This window comes from Talaromyces marneffei, chromosome 1 (assembly GCF_009556855.1).
Source record: "Talaromyces marneffei chromosome 1, complete sequence".
In the NCBI taxonomy this organism is placed as follows: domain Eukaryota; kingdom Fungi; phylum Ascomycota; class Eurotiomycetes; order Eurotiales; family Trichocomaceae; genus Talaromyces; species Talaromyces marneffei.
The window spans coordinates 2,500,395-2,524,298 of NC_072348.1; the positions used below are offsets into that span (position 1 = coordinate 2,500,395).

At 46.9% G+C, this 23,904-nt stretch overlaps 9 protein-coding genes across 9 annotated transcripts; 5 read left to right on the forward strand and 4 right to left on the reverse strand.

Moving 5' to 3' along the window:
• Nucleotides 1–105: 105 nt before the first annotated feature.
• On the forward strand, nucleotides 106–877 carry EYB26_000924 (uncharacterized protein; the record flags this gene model as incomplete). The annotated part of the gene is made up of 2 exons (XM_054260237.1): nucleotides 106–207; nucleotides 257–877. 2 exons carry the CDS (start codon nucleotides 106–108, stop codon nucleotides 875–877), a joined length of 723 nt encoding a protein of 240 aa, XP_054116212.1.
• Nucleotides 878–922: 45 nt separating this feature from the next.
• On the reverse strand, nucleotides 923–2,060 carry EYB26_000925 (uncharacterized protein; the record flags this gene model as incomplete). The annotated part of the gene is made up of 3 exons (XM_054260238.1): nucleotides 923–1,323; nucleotides 1,379–1,892; nucleotides 1,965–2,060. The coding sequence occupies 3 exons, from the start codon at nucleotides 2,058–2,060 to the stop codon at nucleotides 923–925; spliced, it is 1,011 nt and encodes a 336-aa protein (XP_054116213.1).
• Nucleotides 2,061–3,662: 1,602 nt separating this feature from the next.
• On the forward strand, nucleotides 3,663–7,436 carry EYB26_000926 (uncharacterized protein; the record flags this gene model as incomplete). The annotated part of the gene is made up of 2 exons (XM_054260239.1): nucleotides 3,663–5,750; nucleotides 5,858–5,860. 2 exons carry the CDS (start codon nucleotides 3,663–3,665, stop codon nucleotides 5,858–5,860), a joined length of 2,091 nt encoding a protein of 696 aa, XP_054116214.1.
• Nucleotides 7,437–7,853: 417 nt separating this feature from the next.
• On the forward strand, nucleotides 7,854–8,448 carry EYB26_000927 (uncharacterized protein; the record flags this gene model as incomplete). The annotated part of the gene is made up of 3 exons (XM_054260240.1): nucleotides 7,854–7,856; nucleotides 7,932–8,256; nucleotides 8,324–8,448. The coding sequence occupies 3 exons, from the start codon at nucleotides 7,854–7,856 to the stop codon at nucleotides 8,446–8,448; spliced, it is 453 nt and encodes a 150-aa protein (XP_054116215.1).
• Nucleotides 8,449–8,976: 528 nt separating this feature from the next.
• Nucleotides 8,977–11,036, reverse strand: EYB26_000928 (uncharacterized protein; the record flags this gene model as incomplete). Its single annotated transcript, XM_054260241.1, has 3 exons — nucleotides 8,977–9,167; nucleotides 9,231–10,899; nucleotides 11,013–11,036. The coding sequence occupies 3 exons, from the start codon at nucleotides 11,034–11,036 to the stop codon at nucleotides 8,977–8,979; spliced, it is 1,884 nt and encodes a 627-aa protein (XP_054116216.1).
• Nucleotides 11,037–11,670: 634 nt separating this feature from the next.
• On the reverse strand, nucleotides 11,671–13,012 carry EYB26_000929 (uncharacterized protein; the record flags this gene model as incomplete). The annotated part of the gene is made up of 5 exons (XM_054260242.1): nucleotides 11,671–12,210; nucleotides 12,263–12,579; nucleotides 12,643–12,847; nucleotides 12,909–12,916; nucleotides 12,970–13,012. 5 exons carry the CDS (start codon nucleotides 13,010–13,012, stop codon nucleotides 11,671–11,673), a joined length of 1,113 nt encoding a protein of 370 aa, XP_054116217.1.
• A 388-nt stretch (nucleotides 13,013–13,400) lies between these two features.
• On the forward strand, nucleotides 13,401–14,787 carry EYB26_000930 (uncharacterized protein; the record flags this gene model as incomplete). Its single annotated transcript, XM_054260243.1, has 2 exons — nucleotides 13,401–13,902; nucleotides 13,970–14,787. The coding sequence occupies 2 exons, from the start codon at nucleotides 13,401–13,403 to the stop codon at nucleotides 14,785–14,787; spliced, it is 1,320 nt and encodes a 439-aa protein (XP_054116218.1).
• Nucleotides 14,788–16,427: 1,640 nt separating this feature from the next.
• EYB26_000931 (uncharacterized protein) lies at nucleotides 16,428–17,297 on the forward strand (the record flags this gene model as incomplete). The annotated part of the gene is made up of 2 exons (XM_054260244.1): nucleotides 16,428–16,438; nucleotides 16,637–17,297. 2 exons carry the CDS (start codon nucleotides 16,428–16,430, stop codon nucleotides 17,295–17,297), a joined length of 672 nt encoding a protein of 223 aa, XP_054116219.1.
• An 879-nt stretch (nucleotides 17,298–18,176) lies between these two features.
• Nucleotides 18,177–19,949, reverse strand: EYB26_000932 (uncharacterized protein; the record flags this gene model as incomplete). Its single annotated transcript, XM_054260245.1, has 3 exons — nucleotides 18,177–19,362; nucleotides 19,415–19,436; nucleotides 19,502–19,949. 3 exons carry the CDS (start codon nucleotides 19,947–19,949, stop codon nucleotides 18,177–18,179), a joined length of 1,656 nt encoding a protein of 551 aa, XP_054116220.1.
• Between the last annotated feature and the right edge of the window lie 3,955 nt (nucleotides 19,950–23,904).

The following is a 23,904-nucleotide window of genomic DNA, read 5'->3' on the forward strand; positions in this document are numbered from 1 at the left end:
AACAATCTTCACTACGCACCCGTGATTCTTCCAAGAGGCTTCGATCTTTACTCTGTAAATAGAAAGAGGACCCAGTTGTACATTCGACGCAAACACCAGAAACAAATGTCAGCTCTTGATACAGCGCGTATCATTAGGCTACCTGAAAATGCATACTATATCCCCAACTTCATCACGGTCGAAGAGGAGGAACGGATTTTGAAAAAGGTGAGTCTGCAGAGCACCTATATCGGATTTAGATCCTGACAATATATAGATAAACTCTGTCCCCATCCCAAGATGGACCCAACTCTCTCATCGACGACTTCAGACGTGGCCATCTGCGTTAACCAAATCAAACACTCTTCTAGCAGCGCCTTTACCTGACTGGCTACATGATCCTATCATCAGTCCAAAATTCGAAGAGCTCGGTTGTTTCTCAGATGCACCACACAAGGCACCGAACCATGTACTGATAAACGAATATTGTCCTGGTCAAGGGATCATGCCTCATGAAGATGGGCCCGCGTACTACCCACTTGTGGCAACAGTCAGTCTAGCAGCTCCAATAGTTCTGGATCTTTACGAGAAGAGAGTAGAGACAGATATGACTGGTGCAGATGAAAATATAGGACTCAAATATCGGATTTTGCAAGAACCGCGGAGCTTGTTGATAACAACAGGCAATCTATATACTCAGTACCTGCACGGGATTGCAGATACGCTGAGGGATGATGATTTGACGCCAGATTCCATATGTAACTGGAGTCTCGTTGGAGACCAGCAAGCCTACACGACTGGAGCTTACGAGAGACAGACCAGAGTTAGTCTCACTTACCGCGATGTACTCAAGGTCGCGAGATTAGGGAACTCGATCAAATTCTTGAATCGAAAATGATGACGATATCCTCGTCGAGGGAAAAGCTTCGGTTAACTATTCTCTTCAGAATATGCCGGGCAACATCTTCCACTTCCCACGAACACTATCCTCACCAAACCTCGCTCTATACCATTTCTCCGTGTTGTATGCTGTGGCGCCTAGATTAACCACAACAAACAACAAGCCACACAGAACAGACTTGTTGATCATTTCTCCACGCGGCGCTGCAAGAAGGGCAAGAGAGAGGTATATGGAGCATTCCGCTGTATAGTGAGGGCAGATGACCCATTGAAATAGTGGATGTTTTGGGACAGTATATTCTTTCAGCGATGAGAGGTAATAATGGCAATCATGCTGGATGCCAGACGCCATCAGGAAGATCGGAAGACACAACAACGTCCTTAGTGATGGAACTTGAGAGATTCGCAGATCATGTATAGTGAGCGTCGTGGATTGTACAGACCCTACAGTGTAACTATTAGATATGTTCGCACAAATTAATCAAATGTCAGCACTCACTCGATCCTTCTGCCCACACAGCTGTGGTAATACCGGCGTAGAAGCATAGACCCAATAGCCAATGCACAACCCACATCTGAGATGACGAAGGTTTCGCAAGCGCAAAGCTCTCATACAGTCTCCTACCGCCTTGAATGAGCATCAAGGTTGTACACAACAGAACCTGATGTATGGTCATTGAGTTTTGTAGATGTTCGTCGCTCATGTTGGACACAACAAACAGAAACGCTGGGCCTTTCGTAAGAAGCTGACTGATCCAGAATACAGAGGACAGGACAGATACGACGTAGTAATGCGTGAAATATTGGTGTGGTACCTGCCATGTTGCTAGCGCATCCATTACCTGCGAAACAAATCCAGCATTGCGTGACGGCGATGATGATGAAGAGGAGGAGGAAGGTGGTTTATCGGTGGGTTTGGCGTCTGTCGAATTCGCATTGTTTCGATCGCTCGTGCGAGCTCCATAGTTGACAAATCGGTGATTTAGGAGAGGTATCGAGAAGAATGTGAACGTCTAAATAATAGCCAAAAATCAATGTCTGTAAGGTAGCGGAACCGAATGGAGAGTTTAAGGGAGTGTTCGCACTGTACATGCGGCGAAGACAAAACATAAACGAATCAGATCCACAACGTCCATTCCCCAGAATAAGCTCTGGACAATTAACGTGTCGCTTGACGGCATGTCGGCCTTGAAACACGCATACGTTTTCTTCGCTTTGTATGAAGCAGGAGCTGATGGTGGTATGTCAAACGGTAGCGGCTTCAACCAGATTCAATGACGATGATGGTTGCACTTGTGTGTTCGTATTTCAAAGAATTGTAATTACGGCAGCTAGTAAATTTGCTGTCAATTTTGACAGATTGTTTAGATTGCAGCCGCGTAAATTACTAGCGTAATATATTATCTGCGTAAGTAATTCAGAGCTGAAGCCAGCCGCCACCGACAGCTTGGCTGCACTCTGATTGGCCACCGATGTTGCAATACATAGAATTCTTGCTTTTGACAGATACTATGCCATGCACCGTTTTTTTCTTTTGTTCTAGACATATTTATTTGAAATAGTAATTAGTTGTTAATTGCTATGCGGCGCTCTCTGGCGGTCGCACATTGGGCGTGTCAGCGTGGAGGTTGCAGGACGAAAAGCGACAGCAGGGATCGACAAGAGAACCATACATTGACATTGGCTGCGGCTGCCTGACAGTGGGCATGCGGATTGCAGAGCGGTGAGGCCAACCCCTATCATGTAAGTTGCAAGTATGAAGGAGGGCAGCGCCGTTGAAGGCTTCAAGCCGCATAAGTTCACTTGGTACGGAGTAGCTAACTTAAGCTAACTAACTAACTAGTTAACTATTATTCGGCATGCAACGATACACTAATAACTAGTGCCCAGTTCTCTTACTCAGTAGTGATCGGACCAGCAGAGCACATGGACGCGCGCTCTGTGATAGTGTGTTTAGCTTCTCGATCCAGACTATGGTGAAACTAAGGTGGTATTGGCCACTTCTCAGGCACGGGTGGCGGCACCACTGACGGAAAATTCCCTTGTCGGTCTTGTGCCAGTTTGTCCAGTCCGACATACCAGATAATAACTAGATCTCCATGAAATAATAAATGTGTTTGCTCAGCTAGATGTCCATAGAAGAGAGAGAAGCAGAGTCGCAGACACGACACGTTATCAACAGCAAAAAGATCAGCCAATCCCGCTTGCAAGCAGACTAGCCAGTCAGAGCTCGGCTTGGCGCTCGCGAGTGCTCGCTAATCCTAATCCAGTTAACGCACTGGCTGCTGGTTCGCTCCTTCCCAGCTTAAACCACCCACCCTTGCCCAAATGCGATCTTAGACTCCACCAACTCACGTTTCTCTCTCTTTCTCTCTCTGCCTTCATCGCCTGCTCCCGTCAACTTCTCTTTCTTTCCCTCCCTGATCTTCGTTTCCCTCCTTCCATCCCATCTCGACTCCCACTCATCATTTTCTTATAAGCTCTCTCTCGTATTCGATCATTCGACATCCTTCAATCCACTATACGATACCTATTAGTCCCACACATAACATCCACGCAACAACTGCCGTGTTGCCACCCGCTCCTCAAGCGCATCCGTCCACTTCGTCTACCTCAATTTGTCTTCACCACCTGTGGTTCGAGTCTGGACAATTTTGCACTGCTACCGATCGATCCGCGATTACGGTAGTAGTGTTGATTCCTGATCGAATTGTCCTTGGACAATCGCCGCCACGGCAGCCCAGCATGACGAGCACGTTCCAACAAAGACTGGTTCAATCGCTATGAGTGATGCAGACGTCCCTCCGTCGTCGTCGCTAGATGTTGTCAGTACTGAGGGCCCCGGTGTGGTGCAAAGGGACAATGTAGCACTGAAGTCTTCGCCATCTCCTCACCGGCCGGACACTATCCCCCCGGCTGCTCTGGATAATGTCGATGCAGACCGAGACGAAGGTAGCACCAAGGCAGACTCTGAAGCCGAAACAATTATTCAATCTGGTCGAGAATCCCTTTCGCCAGAGAAGAGGAGAAAGCATATACAACATGCTGCTCACCTAAATGTCGACAAAGGGCGCAATGGAGAGACTCTGGGCGATGGAGAGTCGTCCCCAAACTCGAAAAAACGCAAGCGTGTTGAGGATGGTGTGGCGAACAATGAGCCAACTGCACCCGCGACGAAATCTCGTTCTCGAACCTCGTCTCTGTCTTCTATCGTGAAAAGAGAAGGAACCGAAACGGCGGCTCCTGTCCGGGCCCGCCGAGGCTCGGTTCGTTCTGTCTCCGACGCTCGTCAGATTCCTGACGCCTATCCTCGTTCTCGAAAGCGAAGTGGAAGTGTAATGGAGGCTGAATTTACAGACAATGATTCATATGCTCAGGAACGTCGGCGCCGGGGTTCTACCAAAGAGCGCGAAAGGCGAGAAAAGACTCATCCAGCGACGAATTCAACGACTTCGCTGTCAAGAAATCGGTCTGTTTCACCATTATATCGTTCTCATAAAAGAGCATCATCAGGTCCTCAGCAAGGATCAGGTGAGATTACACAACGAAAACGAAAAGTCCCGGCGCCTTTGGCCAATAGCCACCGCCGTCAAAGTTCTGAGGATCGACAGTCAGTTTCATCGTCTGCCAGCGCTTCTCCAATGCCGTCTGCGCGCTCTCGAAGACTCACATCTGAAGGTGCCCATGTTTCTTCGGCCAAGCCCGCAGCACAAAAAAAGCAAAGGGACCAGAACGGACGTACACGGCTTGCAAGAGCTTGCGCCGCCCAGGAGTATGAAGTTGCCGTAGCCCGACATGCCGAGCGGCCAGAGGACCTGAACGTGGCAGACAATGCTGGAAATACTCCGCTACAGATTGCTTCGCTGGAAGGCTGCGCCCCAATTGTCAAATTCCTACTCGATGCAGGATGTGAGATTGACACGAGAAATATCGACAAGGATACACCTCTTATAGATGCTGTGGAAAATGGACATTTAGAAGTCATCAAACTTTTGCTTGACGCAGGCGCAAATCCTCGACTGGGTAACGCAGAAGGCGACGAACCATACGATCTAGTACCGTCTGATACTGAAGATTACGACGAGATCAAAAGGATTATATCTCATGCCAAGGCACATCCACCACGGAAACGACGCTCAGAAGATCATGGACCTCCATCCGCTAAGGGATCCGTCCCTCGTGCAACATCGGGTGCCAGTCCGAGGGATTCACCTCCAGCGCACTCGATGATGAGCCCACCTCCGGGTTCGAGTAATTTTAGCCGGCGAAAGACTGTCAGAAGTGAGGCAACGCGTAACGACCTTTTATGGACAAAGGCGACACCGGAGAACCTCTGTAACTTTGCCGCAAAAGGCGATATGGCTGGTGTAGCCAATATCTTGAATGTTATTCAAAAAGCTGACACAGAATCTTTGATTGCGGCTGCAAAAGGTGGACATGAAGATGTCATGTCTCTGCTACTGGGAATGGGCGACGCAGACGCAGATCCCGAACCTGTTCAAAATGCAAATTGTCGGCCTGGTTACAATACGCCCATGCTGGCAGCAATTGGCCGAGGTAATCTAGCTATTATACGCCTTCTACTGGAATATCCCGGATTCAATCCGGCGCGACGATTGTATCGCGGCAAAACCTATTATGAACTTGCGGAAGAACGCCAAGGCGATGGTTGGGAGGAAGAAGTGGACTTATTGAAGAGAGCGTATGATAAGTACAAAGGAATGAAAAAGGCGCGCAAGGCTGAGGCTAAATCTCCCAAACGCTCGCGTGAACAAGAGAAGGAATCCAAAAAGGCGACCAGGCGATCTTCATCTCCGGTTACTGCTCCTCGCAAGCCAGCTCGCAGTCCGACATCATCTCGCTCGGTAGATGTTAGTGGCAAAGAGAAGATCAGGAAGCGCGATCCGTCATCGCAGAGAAAGGAGAAATCTACCGCTACACCCCTTCACAAAGCAGCTGCCCAGGATGATGTTCTTAGTGAGCATTCTGTTGACCACGAAGCCTCCAAGCCTAAGAAATCTCTTGTACAAAGACGACAGAGCGATGCGTCTTCAGTTAATCGTGGTGATGACGTTCCGAAACGTCGCAGATTGATCGCTGGACGACCTCCAGATCGTGACCGACGTAGGCTCAGTCTTATGTCAACTGATTCTGTTTCTTCACGTGAAGAGCTATCCAAGTCACATTCTCGAGCATTGAAGGACGCGAAAGATGTCAAGGATACCTTGGAAGTGCCCGCCAAACTGAAACGTCCACGTAACAGCGTTTCGCCTGAACGGTCACGGTCGCGCGGCTCGGAGCGTGGTAGAGAATCTGATGACATTCTGCAGAAAAAGAAACGCCGCTTACAGCACGAAGAGAGCTCCCGCAAGTTGCTCAATGGGATTCACAAGAAAAGTGATGAATCCTCAGAAGCCGTCAAGGTTCCTGCTAGTAAAAAAGACAACACCGAAACGAACAGGATTACTAAGGATCCGGTTCCAGAAAAACGCGTTGCACGCACAAGTGAGACCTCGGTTCCAGTGAAGCAAGAGCATAAGAAGCAAGATTCACAAGAGCTTGAGCGCATACCGATGGATGAGAGTGCCAGCAAGGAAAAGGATGCGTCTGCTGCCAGGAGAAAAGAAGAACTGCAACAGAAAGAACTCGATTCCCGCAAGGCCCAAGAGGAAGAAGAAAAGAAAGCAACCGAGCAATTAGAAAAAGAACGTATCGCCAAAGAGGAGGAAACGGCGCGCAAAGCGGAAGAGCAAGCCCGCATTGCCCGTGAACAAGGCGAGGAGGAGGAGCGCAAGCGTAAAGAACTAGAACAACGGCGCGCCAAACAACAGGAGGAGGAGCGACTACGCAGGGCAGAACAAGAGCGAATGCGTATTGCCAAACTTCGCAGGGAACATGAGGAACAAGAGCAACGACGTCGTGATGCACTTCCAAACCGACTTAGAATCTCTGCGAACCTTGTCGGAGCCAACGATCCCCGCGCCAAAAGCCATTCGTGGTTAAAGCAGTTCATGCCTGTGGTCACTGCACGTACCGAACAGTTAGACTCTTCTTGTGTACCTGAGGTCGCAGAGGAGGTGTGGGTTCCCAATTTCTTAGTGGCACCTCTCCTTGCTACCAATGACTTGCAACTGTCTCAATACGCCAGTTGGGAGAAACGCCAGGCTACTTACACGCAACGGTTGAATCTGTGGCGTGTGACGCGGCGTATTCTGGTCCAGGGAGATGATACGGAATTGCCCTGCTCGTCTTTTGGAGAAGTTATCCAACGAGACGGTGAAACGCGACCAAAATATTTCGGTATGGAACATATCTTCTGGGTTAGGCTGTCCGACTTCATGGACCTAGTTCCTCACATTCCCCACCTCAACGGCCTTGACATTGAATTCCTGAAGATGCATATCGATCAGGAACCTTCCCATGGCGATTTCTCAAATCCATCGGATGGACCCAAAGTGAATGGCAATGGGTATTATCCTGCTGACCATCACGAAACAGCAGCTGTGAATGGGCTGACGAATGGGTTCGGACACACACGTCCAAGTACATATGTTTGATTCTATTGTTAGGCGAGTTTTGTTGTTCTGGATCAATAATGTTGTTACGTTGGGCTGGTATTTTCCTATGTATTACGTGTATGATTATGATACCTCATTGTTAGCAACGTACATGACAAACTTCTAATTAGAATGTTTTTGTTCTCTTTGTGAGTAGCTTCAATATACTCTGTAGTTAATACCCTCGATAGTTAACTTAGCGTTTAGTTAGTTAACTATTGGCTGATGCCATTACATAATCAATACCCACACTTGCCATATTAGGCTAGGGCGGGTCGGCACACATTTAGCGAGCATCTAAAATGTGGGAATCGCTTCAAGCACCAAATTTTAAACGAGAAGTTATTCAATCCATCGCCATCACTCTTTGAGGATAATCCGACATTTCACCAACAACACCAGATAACATCAATCACAATGGTACGCCGAAGACATATGACATCTATTAATTGAACATTTCCACGAGAAAATATATCTAACATACGATTCTCACAGTCGGACGGAGAAGAGACCATTTCCAACCCCCCCGTCGCTGAGGCCGAGGATGTCGAGGTCCCCGCCGAGTCCAGCGGTGGACAGATGTCCGTTAACGATGCGCTCAAGGGCGTCCTCAAGATCGCCTTGATCCACGACGGTCTTGCCCGTGGTCTCCGCGAGGCCTCCAAGGCCCTCGACCGTCGCCAGGCGCACATGTGTGTCCTCAACGAGTCCTGCGAGGAGGAGGCTTACAAGAAGCTCGTTATCGCTCTTTGCTCTGAGCACGAGATCCCCTTGATCAAGGTTCCTGATGGAAAGGTTCTTGGTGAATGGGTTGGTCTCTGTACGTCTCCACTCCGAAATACGTTAAATCTGTGTTGTGAATTTTTTGGCTAATTGTTGGACTATAGGCCAGCTCGACCGCGAAGGAAACGCCCGCAAGGTGGTCAACTGCTCTTGCGTCGTTGTCAAGGACTGGGGTGAGGAGTCTCAGGAACGTTCCGTCCTCCTCAACTACTTCCAGACTAGCCAGTAAGCTTTTTCACAAGCAAGCTGGAAAAGTTTTGAATCTGTCGTCATAGTCCCGGCTACGCCTGATATGAGGGGTTCTTTCACTCTGGTCGGGGTGGAAGAATGAATTAACGATTCTTACGAATAATACATTCAATCTTTTCTCGACAAACAAGGATGGAAGGATTCGTTAATGTCAATGTTGGCCAAGTTGATTAGATATGACGAATGGAATATGAACAAAAATAACCTTCATGAAGGACCATGCTACGCCTCGTAGATAAGTGCAGAAGTACGCTGAAGTGCAGATGAAGCGATACGTAGTCTGGAAAGTAGGGCTGAGTAAGGACTGAGTATATTCAACTTTGCTTGATATTATGTACGTTGGTGCTGCATACAAGGTAGCCAGTCATGCTATAGACAAAAAATAACACGCTACATCAAACCGAAGTTCTTCATGAACAACCCCATGCTTTTTGCCCCATCATTGAGGGTAAGCACAGCAGCAAAAAACTTAAAATATATGCATGTAATCAAGGACCTTGTAACAGAATCATCGAAAATCCACCGCTGGAAATGATACAGTTGGTCTCTCTGGTTTCAGAGACAATTGTTGGTATGGTGAACTACCGGGGTCGTAGTATAAGCCTTCTATTTCGCCTGTTCCGCGACGTAAGGAGATGTAGTAGAATCCAGAGATCGTGAGACCCTGACGAGCATCGGTGGGTGTGATGAAGCAGCGTTCTAGAAGAATTTTTAGTTTCATGCATGTTTTTTTCTTTCAGGGCAAAAGAGGAAATGCCTTACCTTTCCATCGCATCAAAATCCAGTTCTTGTTCAGTTCATCGGTTACCCACGTCTTACTCAACAGGTTCTTCGTCATCTGGTCATCGCTCAGTCCTCTGAACGGTCGCAATTCCCGCCAATATGTACAATCAATATCCGCATCGGCCTGGAAACTCGTTGTCTCTAGACTATGTGCATTCAAATCAACGATTTCGCCTTCCAAAAATGTGATTATATGTGCGTCTCGGGTTGGGGAGGTCTTGTCTGGTATATTGTAGGCTTCCATTGTGCCCGACAAGGTCATTGTTGAATAATCAACGCTGTGGATGGTGACTTTTACTGGCCAGAGTTCGTGTTTGCTGCTCTGAGACTGGTGGTGATGGCTAGCGAAAGGGGAGAGGGAGACGTCGTTTGCCCAATATCTTCGACCGCTACTCGTCGAAACACTGATGCGGGTTGTGCTATCGTCTACGGAGGACTCTGTAGGTTGTGATACTCGATGGGACAGCATGTTAAAATTGTGACCTGCAATGCTGTTGACGGCTTTTTGCGACCCAGCAAAGACAGCTCCCGGCCGTAGCCACGAGCTCGGTGCTGGTGGTTTTATAAAGGATGTATCGAGTATGAAATCGCTATCGTTGTATGCTCCCTTGAGATAGTCGTATTGCACAACTCCACCTTTAAGGGCAGTCTCAATGCTCTCCGATAATGAGCTGGAGGTGCGAACGCGCTCTAGGTACTTGATCGTTTCCCTCAGCTTCGCGCTAGGCGGGTTTTCGCTTAACAAATATCGATGCGAATTCAACCTATCTCGGAGATCCCCGGATATGTTCCTCAGGCTCATTCTCAGAGTGCGCGATGAGGATGAAGATGTTGCCCCTCTTCTTTCCCGATCCCGATCCCGTTCCTGCTCCCGCTCACGATCTTCTCGCTCCCTCTCGTTTGCTTCTTGACGGGTAAGCCGCTCTCGGTCCAAAAGGTAATTTTGAAGGGCGCGAGTTCGGGAAGCATATCTCGCACCACGTCGCACGGACTGCAATAATGCCTCAGTGAATGTGTTGCTATTGTGGTCCGACCAGTGTCGGCTGCTTGGGTCTGTTGTCTCCGTAGAGTCTACCGTATGCGATGGCAACGCCGATCCGGTCACATCTCGTCTTGAGCTTCGAGAAAGAGGCGTATTGCGACTGGCCTCCCGATCCTGGCCTCTCCCCACAGTCCAAATACTATCTGAAGTTTCATTCTGCGATGTGTGCTGGTATCCCAAATAGTCATTTCCCTGTTCCCCTTCAGAACCTGGCGCCCATCCATATAATGACCTTCTACCTGAGATTCGTCCATCAGAACCCAGATTTGTGTTGTATACTTCGTGTGAGCGACGGCTGGAGGGTAAACGTGGAGGCGCCTCGGTAGATAATGGTAAAAAGCGTCTTTGTTCGTCAATGTCCATGCTCTCCAGATCTACCTCCGGCAACAGCGCCAGCCGCCTGCGCCTAGCGCGACTTGATGACTCGGATGGGGAATGAGGGCGTGTCCGCAGGAAATTCACGTTTTCATGATTGGCATCTTCGGCCTCTGTTGGTGGAAGGTGGGTGAGTGTAGCGGCCAGATTGGGGACTGGATCTGATAACATTTGGAAGTCGTTGATAAAGTATCGATTCGCAACGGCAGAAGAGGGAACTCCAGGTGTTTCCTATATGGAATGCGACTCAGTTAGCAAAGGGATTGCCATTGCACAATCAAATGCAACACTTTTGATAAGCAGAAGTCGGGATTGATAAGAAGTCTCAGTCAATATTCGCTTACCGTTGGAGAAGTTGTAGGTGGCATTATGGAGGAATATCAACAGTCTATATTCATGTAAAACATGACGAGTTGGACATAATCTCAAGGATGCGATGATTTCAAGTCTATCAAGTGGCGAATGAGTGCGACGATGGACGTTTCACTGGAGTGCTTATGATGCACGATGACGATGGAAAATTTGCAGTTTGAAGTTCAAATCTTTATAAATACGGCTGTAACAGATGGAATTTCTTGGTCAATAGGTGAGTGTGATATCGAAGTGGTGATGGTCGTGAATCTGTCAAAGGACGTTCATTGTACTGCGGAGAATATCCGACGGGGGAAAGCCCACTGATGGCATTGCGGGCGGGTTTCGCAGCCAATCATCATTGCGTGATCTTCGTCCACTTAGAACCCACTATAAAATAGTAGTTCTTCCTCAGATGAGACGAGATGAGAAGCCTCCATACTTTAGGTATTATTGACTCCTGTCGGCTTTTTTACGGTGCTGGACTGAAAGCCAATTTGCGATTCTGGGTCACTTGAGGTTTGGTTTAACATCTGGAAACGCTGAGGCTCAACCAAAGGATAGAGATCTAATCTATAGTTAAACATAATTGACGGTGATACACATGAACTCTCATTATGAACAAAGGCCGCTGGCTTCGAGTCTCTCGGCCTACTTTTTCAGCGGGGTGCATTGTTCCGCACGCTCCAAACATAAAAGGATCAAGTCCCAAAAGGCTTCATTATCTACAGCTCTAGGGATGCTTACCCCTTGCCCTTCCGTCGGCTTTGCTATCGTACGACCTAGCTGTCCCGTAACTGTAGGAGTGTTTCCATGTTGCCCATCGGTCACAACTTGCACGGCAAAACGCTCTCCGTTCCTATCGTCAAATTTGAGGACTTTGTCCGGATAGGCTTGCTCATAATCGGAGTTTAGATTCGATATGACCACAGCCACAGCCAATGGATCGTGTAATGGCGGACCTTCCATACCGAATGTTGAGTGATAGGTGTTTGCAAAGAATACAAGCAATTCGTATAGCATTCGGCGTAGTTCACTTGCTGTTGATGCTTGTGATGTGCTGGTTTTCAGGACTCGTTCCTGAATTGGAACAGTCGCAAGCACTTGATGCGTCAAATCCAACGCTATCAACGTCGTTTTTGGGCAGAGAATTGGGTTCGAAAAGATAGATTGGGACGCTTCTGGGTCACACTATGGTTTTGTAAGTAATGAGCCTATCAATTATGGGGTTTTCGGCACCTACGTATATATTGAACTCCGCCCACGGTGTAGTGTTTCCAACTCGAGACTCTTCTCCCGGCAGCCGACTCATGGGCACATCCGTGAAGCCTTCTCCAACGGCGCCGCCCATAATACTCAGGCCTTTGATATGTCCTGCAACCTCAGGAAAGGTTGCAAATAGCAGGCCGATGTTTGTCAATGTGCCTGTAGCAACAAGCCAAGCTGTATTTGGTGATTGGGCTAGCAGAGCATTACGCATCGCTAGGATGGGATTTGTATCTAGAACAGGTGGTCGACTTGCTTTAGGCAAGAGATCTGTGCCATCGAGACCAGAGTGCCCTATAAAGCAGGGATCTTATTAGAAGTTGTTCATCCTGACCATGGTCATGCTGATATACCTACCATGGATATCTGGCGCATGTACTGCGGCTCGACTGAACGGCTTTTTCGAGCCGGGGTAAACTGGGATGTCGGGCCGTCCGATGGCCTCGAGAACACTGCCTGCATTTGCCGTAGTGTTTGCTAAAGATGAGTTGCCATGGACTGTGGAGATTCCAAGTAGATTTAAAGATGGATGATGGGCTGCTAGAAGAATTGCGAAAACATCCTGCTCATGACTGGTGATTAGAACTTAGGAAGTGATTTTCTGTAGGTGTCTGTTCTCTTACATCATGTCCTAAAAGCCGTAATCAGTTTTCATTCACCTTAACCTAGCAGACATCTACTGACCTGGATCGCAATCAAGCCACACCGGGATAGTAGATGAAGACATGGCGTAGTAGATGGTTTGCACAGATCGCTGCAATCGATAATGGATATTACGACTCTAAGATCTGTTCTGAATTAGAGGAACACAAAGAAACGTAGTGATAAATATGTTTGTTCAAAATTGGAAGTTGTACACAAAGCAGAGATCCTCCCACTTCGCGCTGATAGGCCGCTTCCTGCCTCGGGAAGCCACCTTCCTCTTTGGATGTTTTTATCTGTTAGCTCCTTCCGTGGAGCCACTTTGATCCAAATCATCCATGGATACCTCTACGCCTCTACACCTCAACATCAAGATATTCTTTCTGCGACTACTATATTCGGCTGTATCTTGATAATTCACAGTCACTCCTAACCTCAATACTCAGTCTGACTGCACGGCTAACAGCGATGCAATGACCACAAGCCTTCCCCGGAGAGGTCCCTCTCCATTCAACCCTGGAGCAACGACGTCACAGCCAAAATCGTCCAACGTCTCCTACGCATTCCAGCAGCCCAGTCGAACAAAGTCGCGAACAGAAAATCGAAGGAATATACCCGATACGGAGTCGAATGATACATCTGGCGACAAGAACGCTGTTGCGTTAATCCGTCGTGTTCTTTGTCCTGATGTCTCCGCATATGGATCGAGCCCACCGCGACCCTTGCAAGAGCTTCTCCCACCCTTGACTAGCTCCAACGACGTGGACTTGCAATTGTACGCCCTGATTGCAGTCATTATCAAGGAATTCGTTTATTCCTGGTACGCAAAGATCACGCCGGATCATGTCTTTGTTGACGAAGTCTTGCAACTAATCGCACACTGCACACGGGCCTTGGAACAAAGACTTCGGCGGGTCGACGTTGGGCAACTCGTCTTGGACGAAGTCACTGGGCTAGTTCAAGCCCATATTACTGGTTCGTCTCTCAACTGCCATATCCTTTGCACTTCCGAATACATTCTCATACCGGATTGTGTCTCTAGCATACCGAATCGCAGCACAAGGGTCCGACTTGGTGGCAGTGAAGCCATCAGCTCGTGAGATTTACCACAATCTAAATCCACACCCGGGACTTTCCCCAGTGCCAAAGGTTTCGACGGTATCACAGTTATCCGAGCAACAAGAAAATGAGAATTTGTACCGTCACTTGCTGGCACAGAGCGTGTTGGCGGTGTTATTGCCGACTGAGGATTTAGAAAACGTTTGTTTGCGAACACTTGTTGAAGATGTACTGTCCGATCTGATTCTGGGCAACCAGGTTAGTGGGAGAGTATGTGAGGGTTGGTTCATTTGGACCGCAATAAGCAAGGTCATTACCGTTGTGAAACAGCGGGATTCTGAAGCCACGTCGACTATAGGGCAGAGTCTGGATGCTGTAGCAGAGGCAAGTCGCCTGGAACGATTTGGCCTTCTGTCAGAGGATGGGAACGAAACTAAAAATGCCCAAAAGCATAGCCAGTCCATGGCTTCGCTATGGCTATGGAAGATACTATATTCGGTCTATCTCGCATATGTTACGATGCGCTTCATCATCGGAGGCTTGTTGCATACTGCACTATCCAATCCAGAGGCAACAGCCACGGAAATGTTACAAACAGACCCTGTTACTACAACAAAGGCAACAAACCAGCCAGGTCCATGTCGCCCTGTGCTTAGCTACAGAGCTTTTGGTTTGATATCTCAATTAATGGGGGTGCCACAGAAAATGCCATGGTTAAATGGTTCGCTCTCGTTGATTCAGAGCTTACTTTCGACAGGTCCTGGCAAGATAGGTGGGCCAGGTAGCGTTCTTGATCGGTAAGTAAAGGTTCTTGACTTTCTGTTTTCGTCCTCTATCTCGAACTCCATGTCCCCACTTCATCTAAATTGATCACTTCAAGGCATCAGTACTACTCTGATACTGTTGCTTCCTCTCGTTTCTCCGCGACTATGTCAAATCGAATGGCTTGAAGAGGACAGTGCCACTGTCAGCCAGCATGTCTCAAAAGTCCTACGAATGGTGTACAGCAGAGTATCATCACGGGCAGACTGGTCCTTTTGCATGACCTTGTGAGCAGTCACTTCACGAATCTGATTGGAAAATTACTATCTTGTCAGCATAGCCCAGTTTCGGCTACTCGCATAGCGTTTCGGTCACTTGATCCGCTAAAGCCACGAATGAGCCAATGCGGTTTCTTCGCGACTCATGGTTGCAAGGATTTCCGCTTATTTCTCGCCCTCCCTTTTCCGGCCCTACACCGTCGATAAATGACCTTGTGCAATATTTCAGTGACCGTTCTTACGAACGCCATACTTACCCAGTACAATACAATACGTACCGAAACCACCATGGGTATGCAATTACAATACCACCAAACTTTTTATTACGTTACATTCCGAGACGATTAGTATGGTGGGTCGCTGTTCACATTACACCCACGACTATTATCCATGTTATTACTATTTTTCTCGTTATTATTCTTGGTGTTCCAGTCTTCAGCTCCTATCGCGATGATCCGCAGAGATTGGGCACCATTCGGAAATCGAGTTTTTCACGTCCAATTGAGACGAATGGATGCGTTACAATTTCCTCCCCTGGCCCTCGAGAGAACGTGCCGTCATTTTGAACCGCCGCCACTGATACCCTAACTGGGCATAGCGTTGCAATCTGTCAGTTACGAGTCAAGACAGGCCAACTGGAGGTTGATGCGTCTGTTCAGTGCTCACGACTAATGCGTGTGGCCTGAGTTGGTTGATCATTGACGGACCGAGGTGCCTGGATCGGCCCTTACCTCCCTCCCGTCTGTCACTGAAGCTTCTGCCCAATGGTAACCGTGAAAAATCCATTGAATTTCGCTTGATCCAACTGTGCCGTAAAATCGGTCTCATCTTGCATGACGTCTGGCACCACCCCGCAAAGCTCATATCTGTTTGCTTTTATTCCCACGAATCTGATTGCCGATCGCGATTTAAACTTGGAGATTCTCAACTATGGCATTACTTCGTTCACAGTCATTATCAAGAATATTCAAAAGCAATTAGTTACTGCGTATCTCAACCAATGAGAAACAGGGCGGAGTAGGAGGGCAAGAACGCCGATCCGCTGCTCAAGGCAGCTTAGTTTGTCAAACACATGCCAAAACGCTAGGATATGGCTAGCAATTGACTTGCTTTTTCAAGAAAGGCGAATTGCGATTCCAACCGTTAATGCTTTCCCCTGATGCTACTGCGCATCACCAGCATTTTGCAACAGCAATACAAGTCATTTGGATAGTCCAGTTTGATTTGTAATGGCTTGTGATTGGGATATACTTAGTGGCAATTTGCACTTGAACACTGTCAAGTACTCATTGACTAAAGCCTGACACGCATTTTCGCAATTTTTGGTCATGCCACTGGAAAGCCTAGACCAACTCACAATTGCGGGCTGGTTGATGGAGACATGCTATTCCTCTTCGCAACATGATTCGGCGGTCAGCTCGCTAGAGCTGCAACTTTCTCGTTTCTTTTTCCTGTCTTTGTGCTATGTATTGCTTTTTTTTCCTACGGTCGGCGTTCATCTTTCTTGTCGGGCTCTTCTCTTTTTACTACGATCCCCATCCGGCAGACTTTTGACCATCGGAATTTCGCATTTGTCTTTGTTTCGCTAACTATTTATTACGTCCAATCAGGTACCTGCGCGATTTGATAAGCACATATGTGCTGACCCCCACGATTTTGCCGGTGTTGTTATTTACCGTCAGAACGACTCTTTTCCCGTCGAATGCTCGTCCGAGTAGTGTATCGACCAATAACAACATTGTTGGTCAACAGCCTTCTCAACCCAATAACAACGTACCTCCTTCTATTCAGCAGCAACAGCAGGGGCAATCTTCGAACGGCACGGACCATCAGACGGATATTGATAAACTTGATACTAAGGATGCATCTACCCCAGTTCCGGGGGACAGTACTCCTTCTCCGTCTGAGATTGCTACCATCAAACGTCAATGCGCCACGGATATACTGTCATTAATCCCGGAGCCTATCGCTCGAGCCTTTTTCCGTGGCAGTGCCGATGATACCACTAATGATAGGAACGAAACTAGTCATGGCGAGATACCACCTTCCACAACCAAAAGCTCATCACACGACTCGACGACTGCCGCACATACTGACGAAGAAGAGCTTCTGGAAGCTATAGAAAGTGATTTACTAGACCCATTCTCTGATGCCTACTGCAACAAACATCTTATCTATGCCATTGTGGAATTAGTGTTGATCAGACTAATTCCAGAGTTGTCGGAGCAGACCGTTAGTAGTCTCATGGAAGATCGTGGGGTTGTGGCGTGACTCCGCATGTCGATTGTTTGTTCTTGTGCGCGTTAATATAGTAAACTAATGCTTATGATGAGATGAATAATATAATATGATGACTTGATATGAAAACGTATACTAGATTAGTAGCGAACTTCCGAATTGCATACAAGAATAGCCACCCAGAATCATAAATTACATACAGCATACCCCCATTCGCTTTGTCGCCTGTAAATACAAGAGAACAGAGTCTCTAGGGTATGAGGTTAATATCAACTATATAGTTAAAAGAGAGAATGAAAAGTGAAAAGAAAACAAGAGCACAAAAAGCCAACCAAGCAAGCTCCCTCAGTGAAGATCGAAATGATAATGAACGAATGATGAGAAGAAACTGAACAGCAATCGAAATCAAACGGCAAGACTGCAGAAAACAAAACCCAAATAAGAGGATGATAAAAAGGTATAAGCTGAGATATCTGTACTCGACGCAGCGCTTTGCGGCTGCTCTGTCTGTTCTGTTGTGTGTGGTTGCCCGATATGTTGTAGTAATACGTCTAGTCCCTTTGAAAATAGGACCCCTTGTTTCTCCTGGGCCGAAAAGAAGCAAGAAAAAAAACTCATCCCAATGCGTTCAATAAAAGAAAATAAAATGGAAGAAAGGAAGAAAAAACTCCGGCAAGAATGGAGGTCGCCCTCCAGGTTTCTGATCTTGCCATCCCACCACTTCTTATAACCATGTTTGTGTCCCTAGCCTTTGTAATGATGATGCCCCATGTCCTGAAATATATCCCATAGAAAAGAAAAGAGGAAAATAAGAAAGATGAATGGAAAAGGTATCGAAAATGTAGGAATTCGAGGAGGAAATGAAAGTAGCTATGCAAAATAAATCGAACTGGTGAAGATGACAGATTTAGACTATGTCAAGGAATGAATACTCCTCTTCTTAGTCATCTGAGGACCATCTGTATCCTCATCGATGCGATGAAGTCTACCCGAGATCGACTGGTTGTTGTGCACCAAATCAAGCTTCTCCATCAATTTACCCATTGTAACATAGTCCTGCATCTGTAGCCCTAATCCGGAGGGTTGGTTCTGGATGTAGTTCATGACTAGTTCTAGGGCACGTCGCGCTTCGTCCTGTGTGGGTGATCCAGGAGAGACGGGACTGCTCACTGTGCTCGATCTGGATGGTGGTACGGGTGGTGGCTGCATCGAAGTACTAATCGACTTCAGGTCTGGGTTGCTTCTGTGATGTTTCATCGAGCTGTTGTTGCTGTCATCGCCGGTATCGTTCAGGCCTTTCTGTTCGTGGTCCTCGTCCAAGGATGAATCAACCACTGAGACGGACAGTGCTCCGTTCATTGAGTGCTTGGAGTTTGTGACGTTGTGATGTTCACTGTTTCCATTCAGAGACTCCGCGTCTCCTACAAGTGGGAACGTCTGGCTTCGAGGTCGACTGGCAGCAGAGCTGATTGAAGGGAGACGAGAGCGCACGGTTGGCGTGAATGGGCTTTCAGAAATTAGAGGCGACGTCGGACTAGCCACACCGGCAGACAGGGATGGGGTTGTGTCCAGCGATGTTGTACTCTGAGAATGACCATGTTTGACCGGATCTCTAGAAAAGTCAAGAAGAGCGCTTTCACCCAGTTCTTTCTTCAAGGTTTCTTGGCTCATAGAAGGCGAAAGAGGCGATGGGGTTAGTCCAGTAGGTGAAATAGGTGATACACCCGTCGATATGAGCGTACCAGTTGGGGACTGGAGATGAGGTAGGTCTTCTCTATCACTTGCGATTGTATCCGTGGAATTCTTTCGAGACTTGGATCCGGATAAGTTGTTCTTTTGCTTGAATTTCTCCAGCCAGCTTGCGGTGAGGATTTTTTGTTTCCCGTCTGGACTGGCACAGGTTGTGGCGAAGAAATGTGCTTTCTCTTTGATCATGGCATCGGTCAAGACAAAGCCCTGGCGCTGATAGTTTCGTGCCCAGTTGGCCAGGGCTTTTTCGATGTCGGGCACTTTTCCTTTGCTTCGTTTGATGGGTGATCGGCTTCCATCATCCATACTTAGATACTTTTCCTTTTGTCGTAGGACCTTTGATACGGTACTGTTGGATGATTAGCATGAATAAGCTCATGAATTAGAACATAATGCTTTACCTCCTCTCCACACCAAACAAGGCTATAACATGATGTTAGTGACTTCGTCTTTGGATTTCATTTGTTGAGCACAGAGCACGAACTAACCTCCGATATCAGTCTGTTTAGCTGACTTGTTCTCTTCATGATACAAGCACATTCGCCGGCGGTCTTCATCGGTCAAAGTCCTGCGAGGCGTTGGCGCAGAGGGCGCGGGAGTCTTATGCAAAGGCCGAATAGGTACTGGTTGGGGTATCGACAAAGTCGGAGTGGGAGCAGGCGACAGTGAAGCCTCCGGAAAAGGCGACTGGGTGGTCAACATACTAGGCCAAGGATGAGCTGGCATGGCCAGGTTGATTGTCGAATATGGCGGAGGAATAGACATGCTGTACGCCGGTTCCAGTGGCATGATAGGTGAAGATCCATAGCTGAACCCATGGAAATCTGGCAATGGTGGACTGTGATGAGAGCCTCCTGGAGACTCAAAGGCCCCTAATTCGATCCATGGAGAACTTCCATAATCACTCTCCTGGCCGTTGGGTGCATCCGTATCCATGGTCGAAGGTACTTCGTCCATAGATACGTAATACACCGGCGAGTTGCCCTTATCGTCGGTGAAGTTTGCGTAAATCACTGTGGAGGAAAAGAAAATTTCCGAGTTCCAGTCAATAACCGATTTAATTCAGTAGAGCCTCAGAGAGCAAGTAGCAACCGAAAGAAATGATTGCTTTAGAAGTGCCAGCCAATGAACAGGTAGATTGTTCCTCAGACGCACTTTGATATCAGATGTTTAGCAACGAGACAATTCATTGTCGAGTTGAATGTCAGACCACGAAAAGCACACACAATAGCTTTTCTCTTTCCGGTGTAGTTACTCGAGGTCAGGTCAGGAATGCGTCGAGGCCAGATCCCGGTCCAGGAAGGAAGGTAATCGAGTGCCTGAGGTGATGCAGAATGAGTGGGCGAGTGTATATGTATGTATGTAACTAGGTAGTATCCAGTGTATGTATATATATGTGAGATGGTATGTATGTATGCAGGCCAGAAGCTAAGATAAAACAAAGCTTTGCCGCGAGCTGCAGGTTTTGGGGGGAGAGGGGAAGGAAAATCGGCGGGAAACCAAGCCTTGTTGGACTGACAGACTTCTGAGGGGCAAGCTTAGGCAATAGTTAAGGCAATAAAATACCTGGGTACAGTAGCAGTAATAATGGACTGTCTGCCAATCGGGGCGGGTACAGAAACTATTATTTAGTCTTGGGCTCTTGCAGGGAGGGGGGAAAAGAAAATAAAATAAAATAAAGACCCATGTATTAGTTATTTCAATTTAGGTATATATCATGGAAAACAGAACATTCGAAGGAAAAGAAAGTATCAAACCACGAATATATCGATTTTATAGTAGTGCTGCTTACTTCCCCCCTCTTCCTTGTCCTTATTCCTGCTGAATTACTACTATCTAGCGAGAAAGAGCCAAGGACGAATAATGTACTGACCGTCTGCTCGGACGAGAAAGGACTTCGCTGCGTACCTCTAATTTGTTTCGTGCCTAACCAATTGACATTGTCGAAAGGTGAGATCAGTTGTAGCTTGGAGTTAACTTCCAAATCCTACCTAATCCATTCATAACGAGTCCTTCACAATTCACAGGTACGTATGGAGCAAGCTAGCTTCCTTTTCAAGCCGAATTCTTTAGATAGGTTTGAATCTAGGGCATGGTTGAAAATCAGGGTAGTACATACGAATACGTTACCATCTCCGTATTTTATAGAAGGGTACATCTTCTGGTGCATGTGGAAATAATTGCTGCATATTCATAATGCTCAAGCAGTCCAATTAGCTAGCGGTAATTTTTCTGCCTTTTTGCTCATTTCTTTTTGAGGCGAGAAAGTCGAGCACAAATGTCAAATAGAAGCGCAAGTACATAGATCAAGGGAAATAAAATGACTGATACCGCATGATGGTTGGTGGGAGAGACGAGAAAATACAGTGCGGAGACCTCGAACGATTGGTTATTTCTTACGGGACTATTTCGACAGGGATATTTTAGTTTCTGTTTAGTTAGTTTTTCTATTAGGGCCAAAAAAGAGGACAGAAAAAAAGAGACTATTCTCCGGAGTACTTTAGTTTGATCTTGCCTTGTCGTCTTCTTACCGTATCGAAACGGCGGTTTTTCTGTCACATACAAGCATACTGTACGGTGTAAGATACAGGCGAGCGTTACTGTATCTTATTCAACATGTTTTCTTTTCGTACCCCGTAGACATATCAACTACGCCGTTTGTATGGTTGACGTTAATCGAATCAGAAAACACTTCAGCTTCTAGCTTTCCAGATGGAAACGTACAGATCAAAGAGCAATCTCCGTTTTGGGGGTTGAGCTATATCATAAGCAATCATCCGCAACTTTGAACGCCATACGCCCGTCGTCGTCGTCTATCAGTAAGAGAGTCAGATGACGACCGATCTCTCAGGGAAGATACTGTATCATCGTCGGTACTACTAAAATATCTTAGTACGTGTGATGTCGAGTCATTTGAAGCATGAATTGATTTAGATCTCGATGCCCGTCATCCAGTGAATGTTGGTAAAGGCAGCATAAATACTGTTGTACTGCGAAGAAAGTTTGCTCTAGGAGGAAACGGCACGCAGGTCTTTGAAGTATGAAACAGAGAAATGGAGCAGTACACATTGAGCAGCCTATGATGTACGTACATAGACCTATCATGATGCTTCGATATACGGACCTGATGATACTTTGGACGCTGGCACAGGGTTTCGGTTACTTACGCCGAGGCAAGGCATATGAAACGAGATACGCAACTGCCATGCTGATTACTCCTACACATTTTAAACTTTCCACATGTTCATACTTCAGTCTCCACGAGATATAGGTTTATGTTGTAAGCGAATCCCTAGCCCATAGACTTTCGGTCCGTCCGGATTTTCCCTCGTCTGCTGAGACAGGGAAGATCTACGAAAAGCAAATCTACTCCGTATTTGGGAAATTCGGATCTTCGTTTCTTTTCCTTTTCGGCAAGATTCATGGATCGTCATATATCATGAACCTGGTCTATGTTAGTTGGTACAGACCCTGGAATTACTGGTGATCAGTTAGATCAAATACAAAACAAGTACTTCAGACTCCGTACATAGCCTTACATAACAACACGAGAGAATAGTTACTTAAGTTAGTTACTAGATCGTGTAAGTATGTAGTAAGAAGTTAATACCCACTTCCCTCAGCTTCGATGCATGACCGACACTCAGGTGAGCAAGATTGACTGCGGGTTCACAAAGCTAATCAGAGCGACTACAGAGCATGTACTAAAGAAGCGACATCAACCGCGATGCTTGTAGTGTGCATAGATTACGTGGGGAACATACATATCTGGTGCTTTTTGCGACGTCACCGCAAGCTGGCAGGTTGCATATCCCGATTACGGAGCACTATAATGGTCGTTTGTTATACGCCATATGCTATGCGGAAAGGCACGCGAGAATGCGGACTCTTTGACAGGGCAATTGTTCAATCGTATGCGGTATTTTTCAGCATCTTGTCTGATGGCGCGGAGATTAGAATGAACATCCCGCCTGTATGGACTTTTGATTGAGACCAAGTCCTAAGTTAGCCTAGGTAGGAATGAATATATTACTCCGTGCCATGTAGTTATCCTGCGTAGCATGTACCTGCCCAGGCTACCCTAGGTTATAGTTCGTATTCATGACAAATCTACTCCGTACAAGGATAGTATGCAGGGACCACAATCTCCAATGTGAGGCTTTTTCTTTGCCGTCGGCTTTTGGATTGAGTCTATGTACTACGTAAGCTAACTACATATACGCAGAAGAGGGGAAGATATGGTCAGCGTTCAGGATAGGCAGGATACATAGCGTTGGCATAATTTGATACTTTGGCTTCGCTTAAGCTTAATGCCAAGTTACGTATTGTGCAGGTTTCGTTACGTACGTTTGTTTCCATACCGAATCATACCAAAAACAGCTAAGGATATGCGATGAGCCAATCAGAGCCCAAAAGTGACGATTTGCTGCGTGATAAGAACGTCCGAGTATGTTGGGTGGGTATGAAGTAGGTCCGGGCCGCAAACCTTGTTCTGATTTCTTTGTTTCTTTTTCTTCACCTTCGCTAGTTAAATAATTATATTGTCTAAAAATAATTTTAATCAAACACGCAAACACTTGCGAATTGATCTGGTTATTGCTCAGTCATTCGTTTGCCTATCTAGACCAGGTTGGCTTGGGATGAATGGAGTGGAAGTTGCTCCTCAGGCAATCGGTAAAAGTAGTACCGTACCGTTCCCCTCCGTACCAGGAGCAACAGGACTATTGTACGGAGAGGCTGGCTGGAATGCCCAGTAAGGTTCTGTGAGTACTTGATAGTAGGCGTTGTATGATACATGACAGTGTACGCATAGTCAGATACACTTTACCGAACAAAATACATACGCCTGATACATACCGTACAGAATGTCAATACGGAACTATAAAGGCGC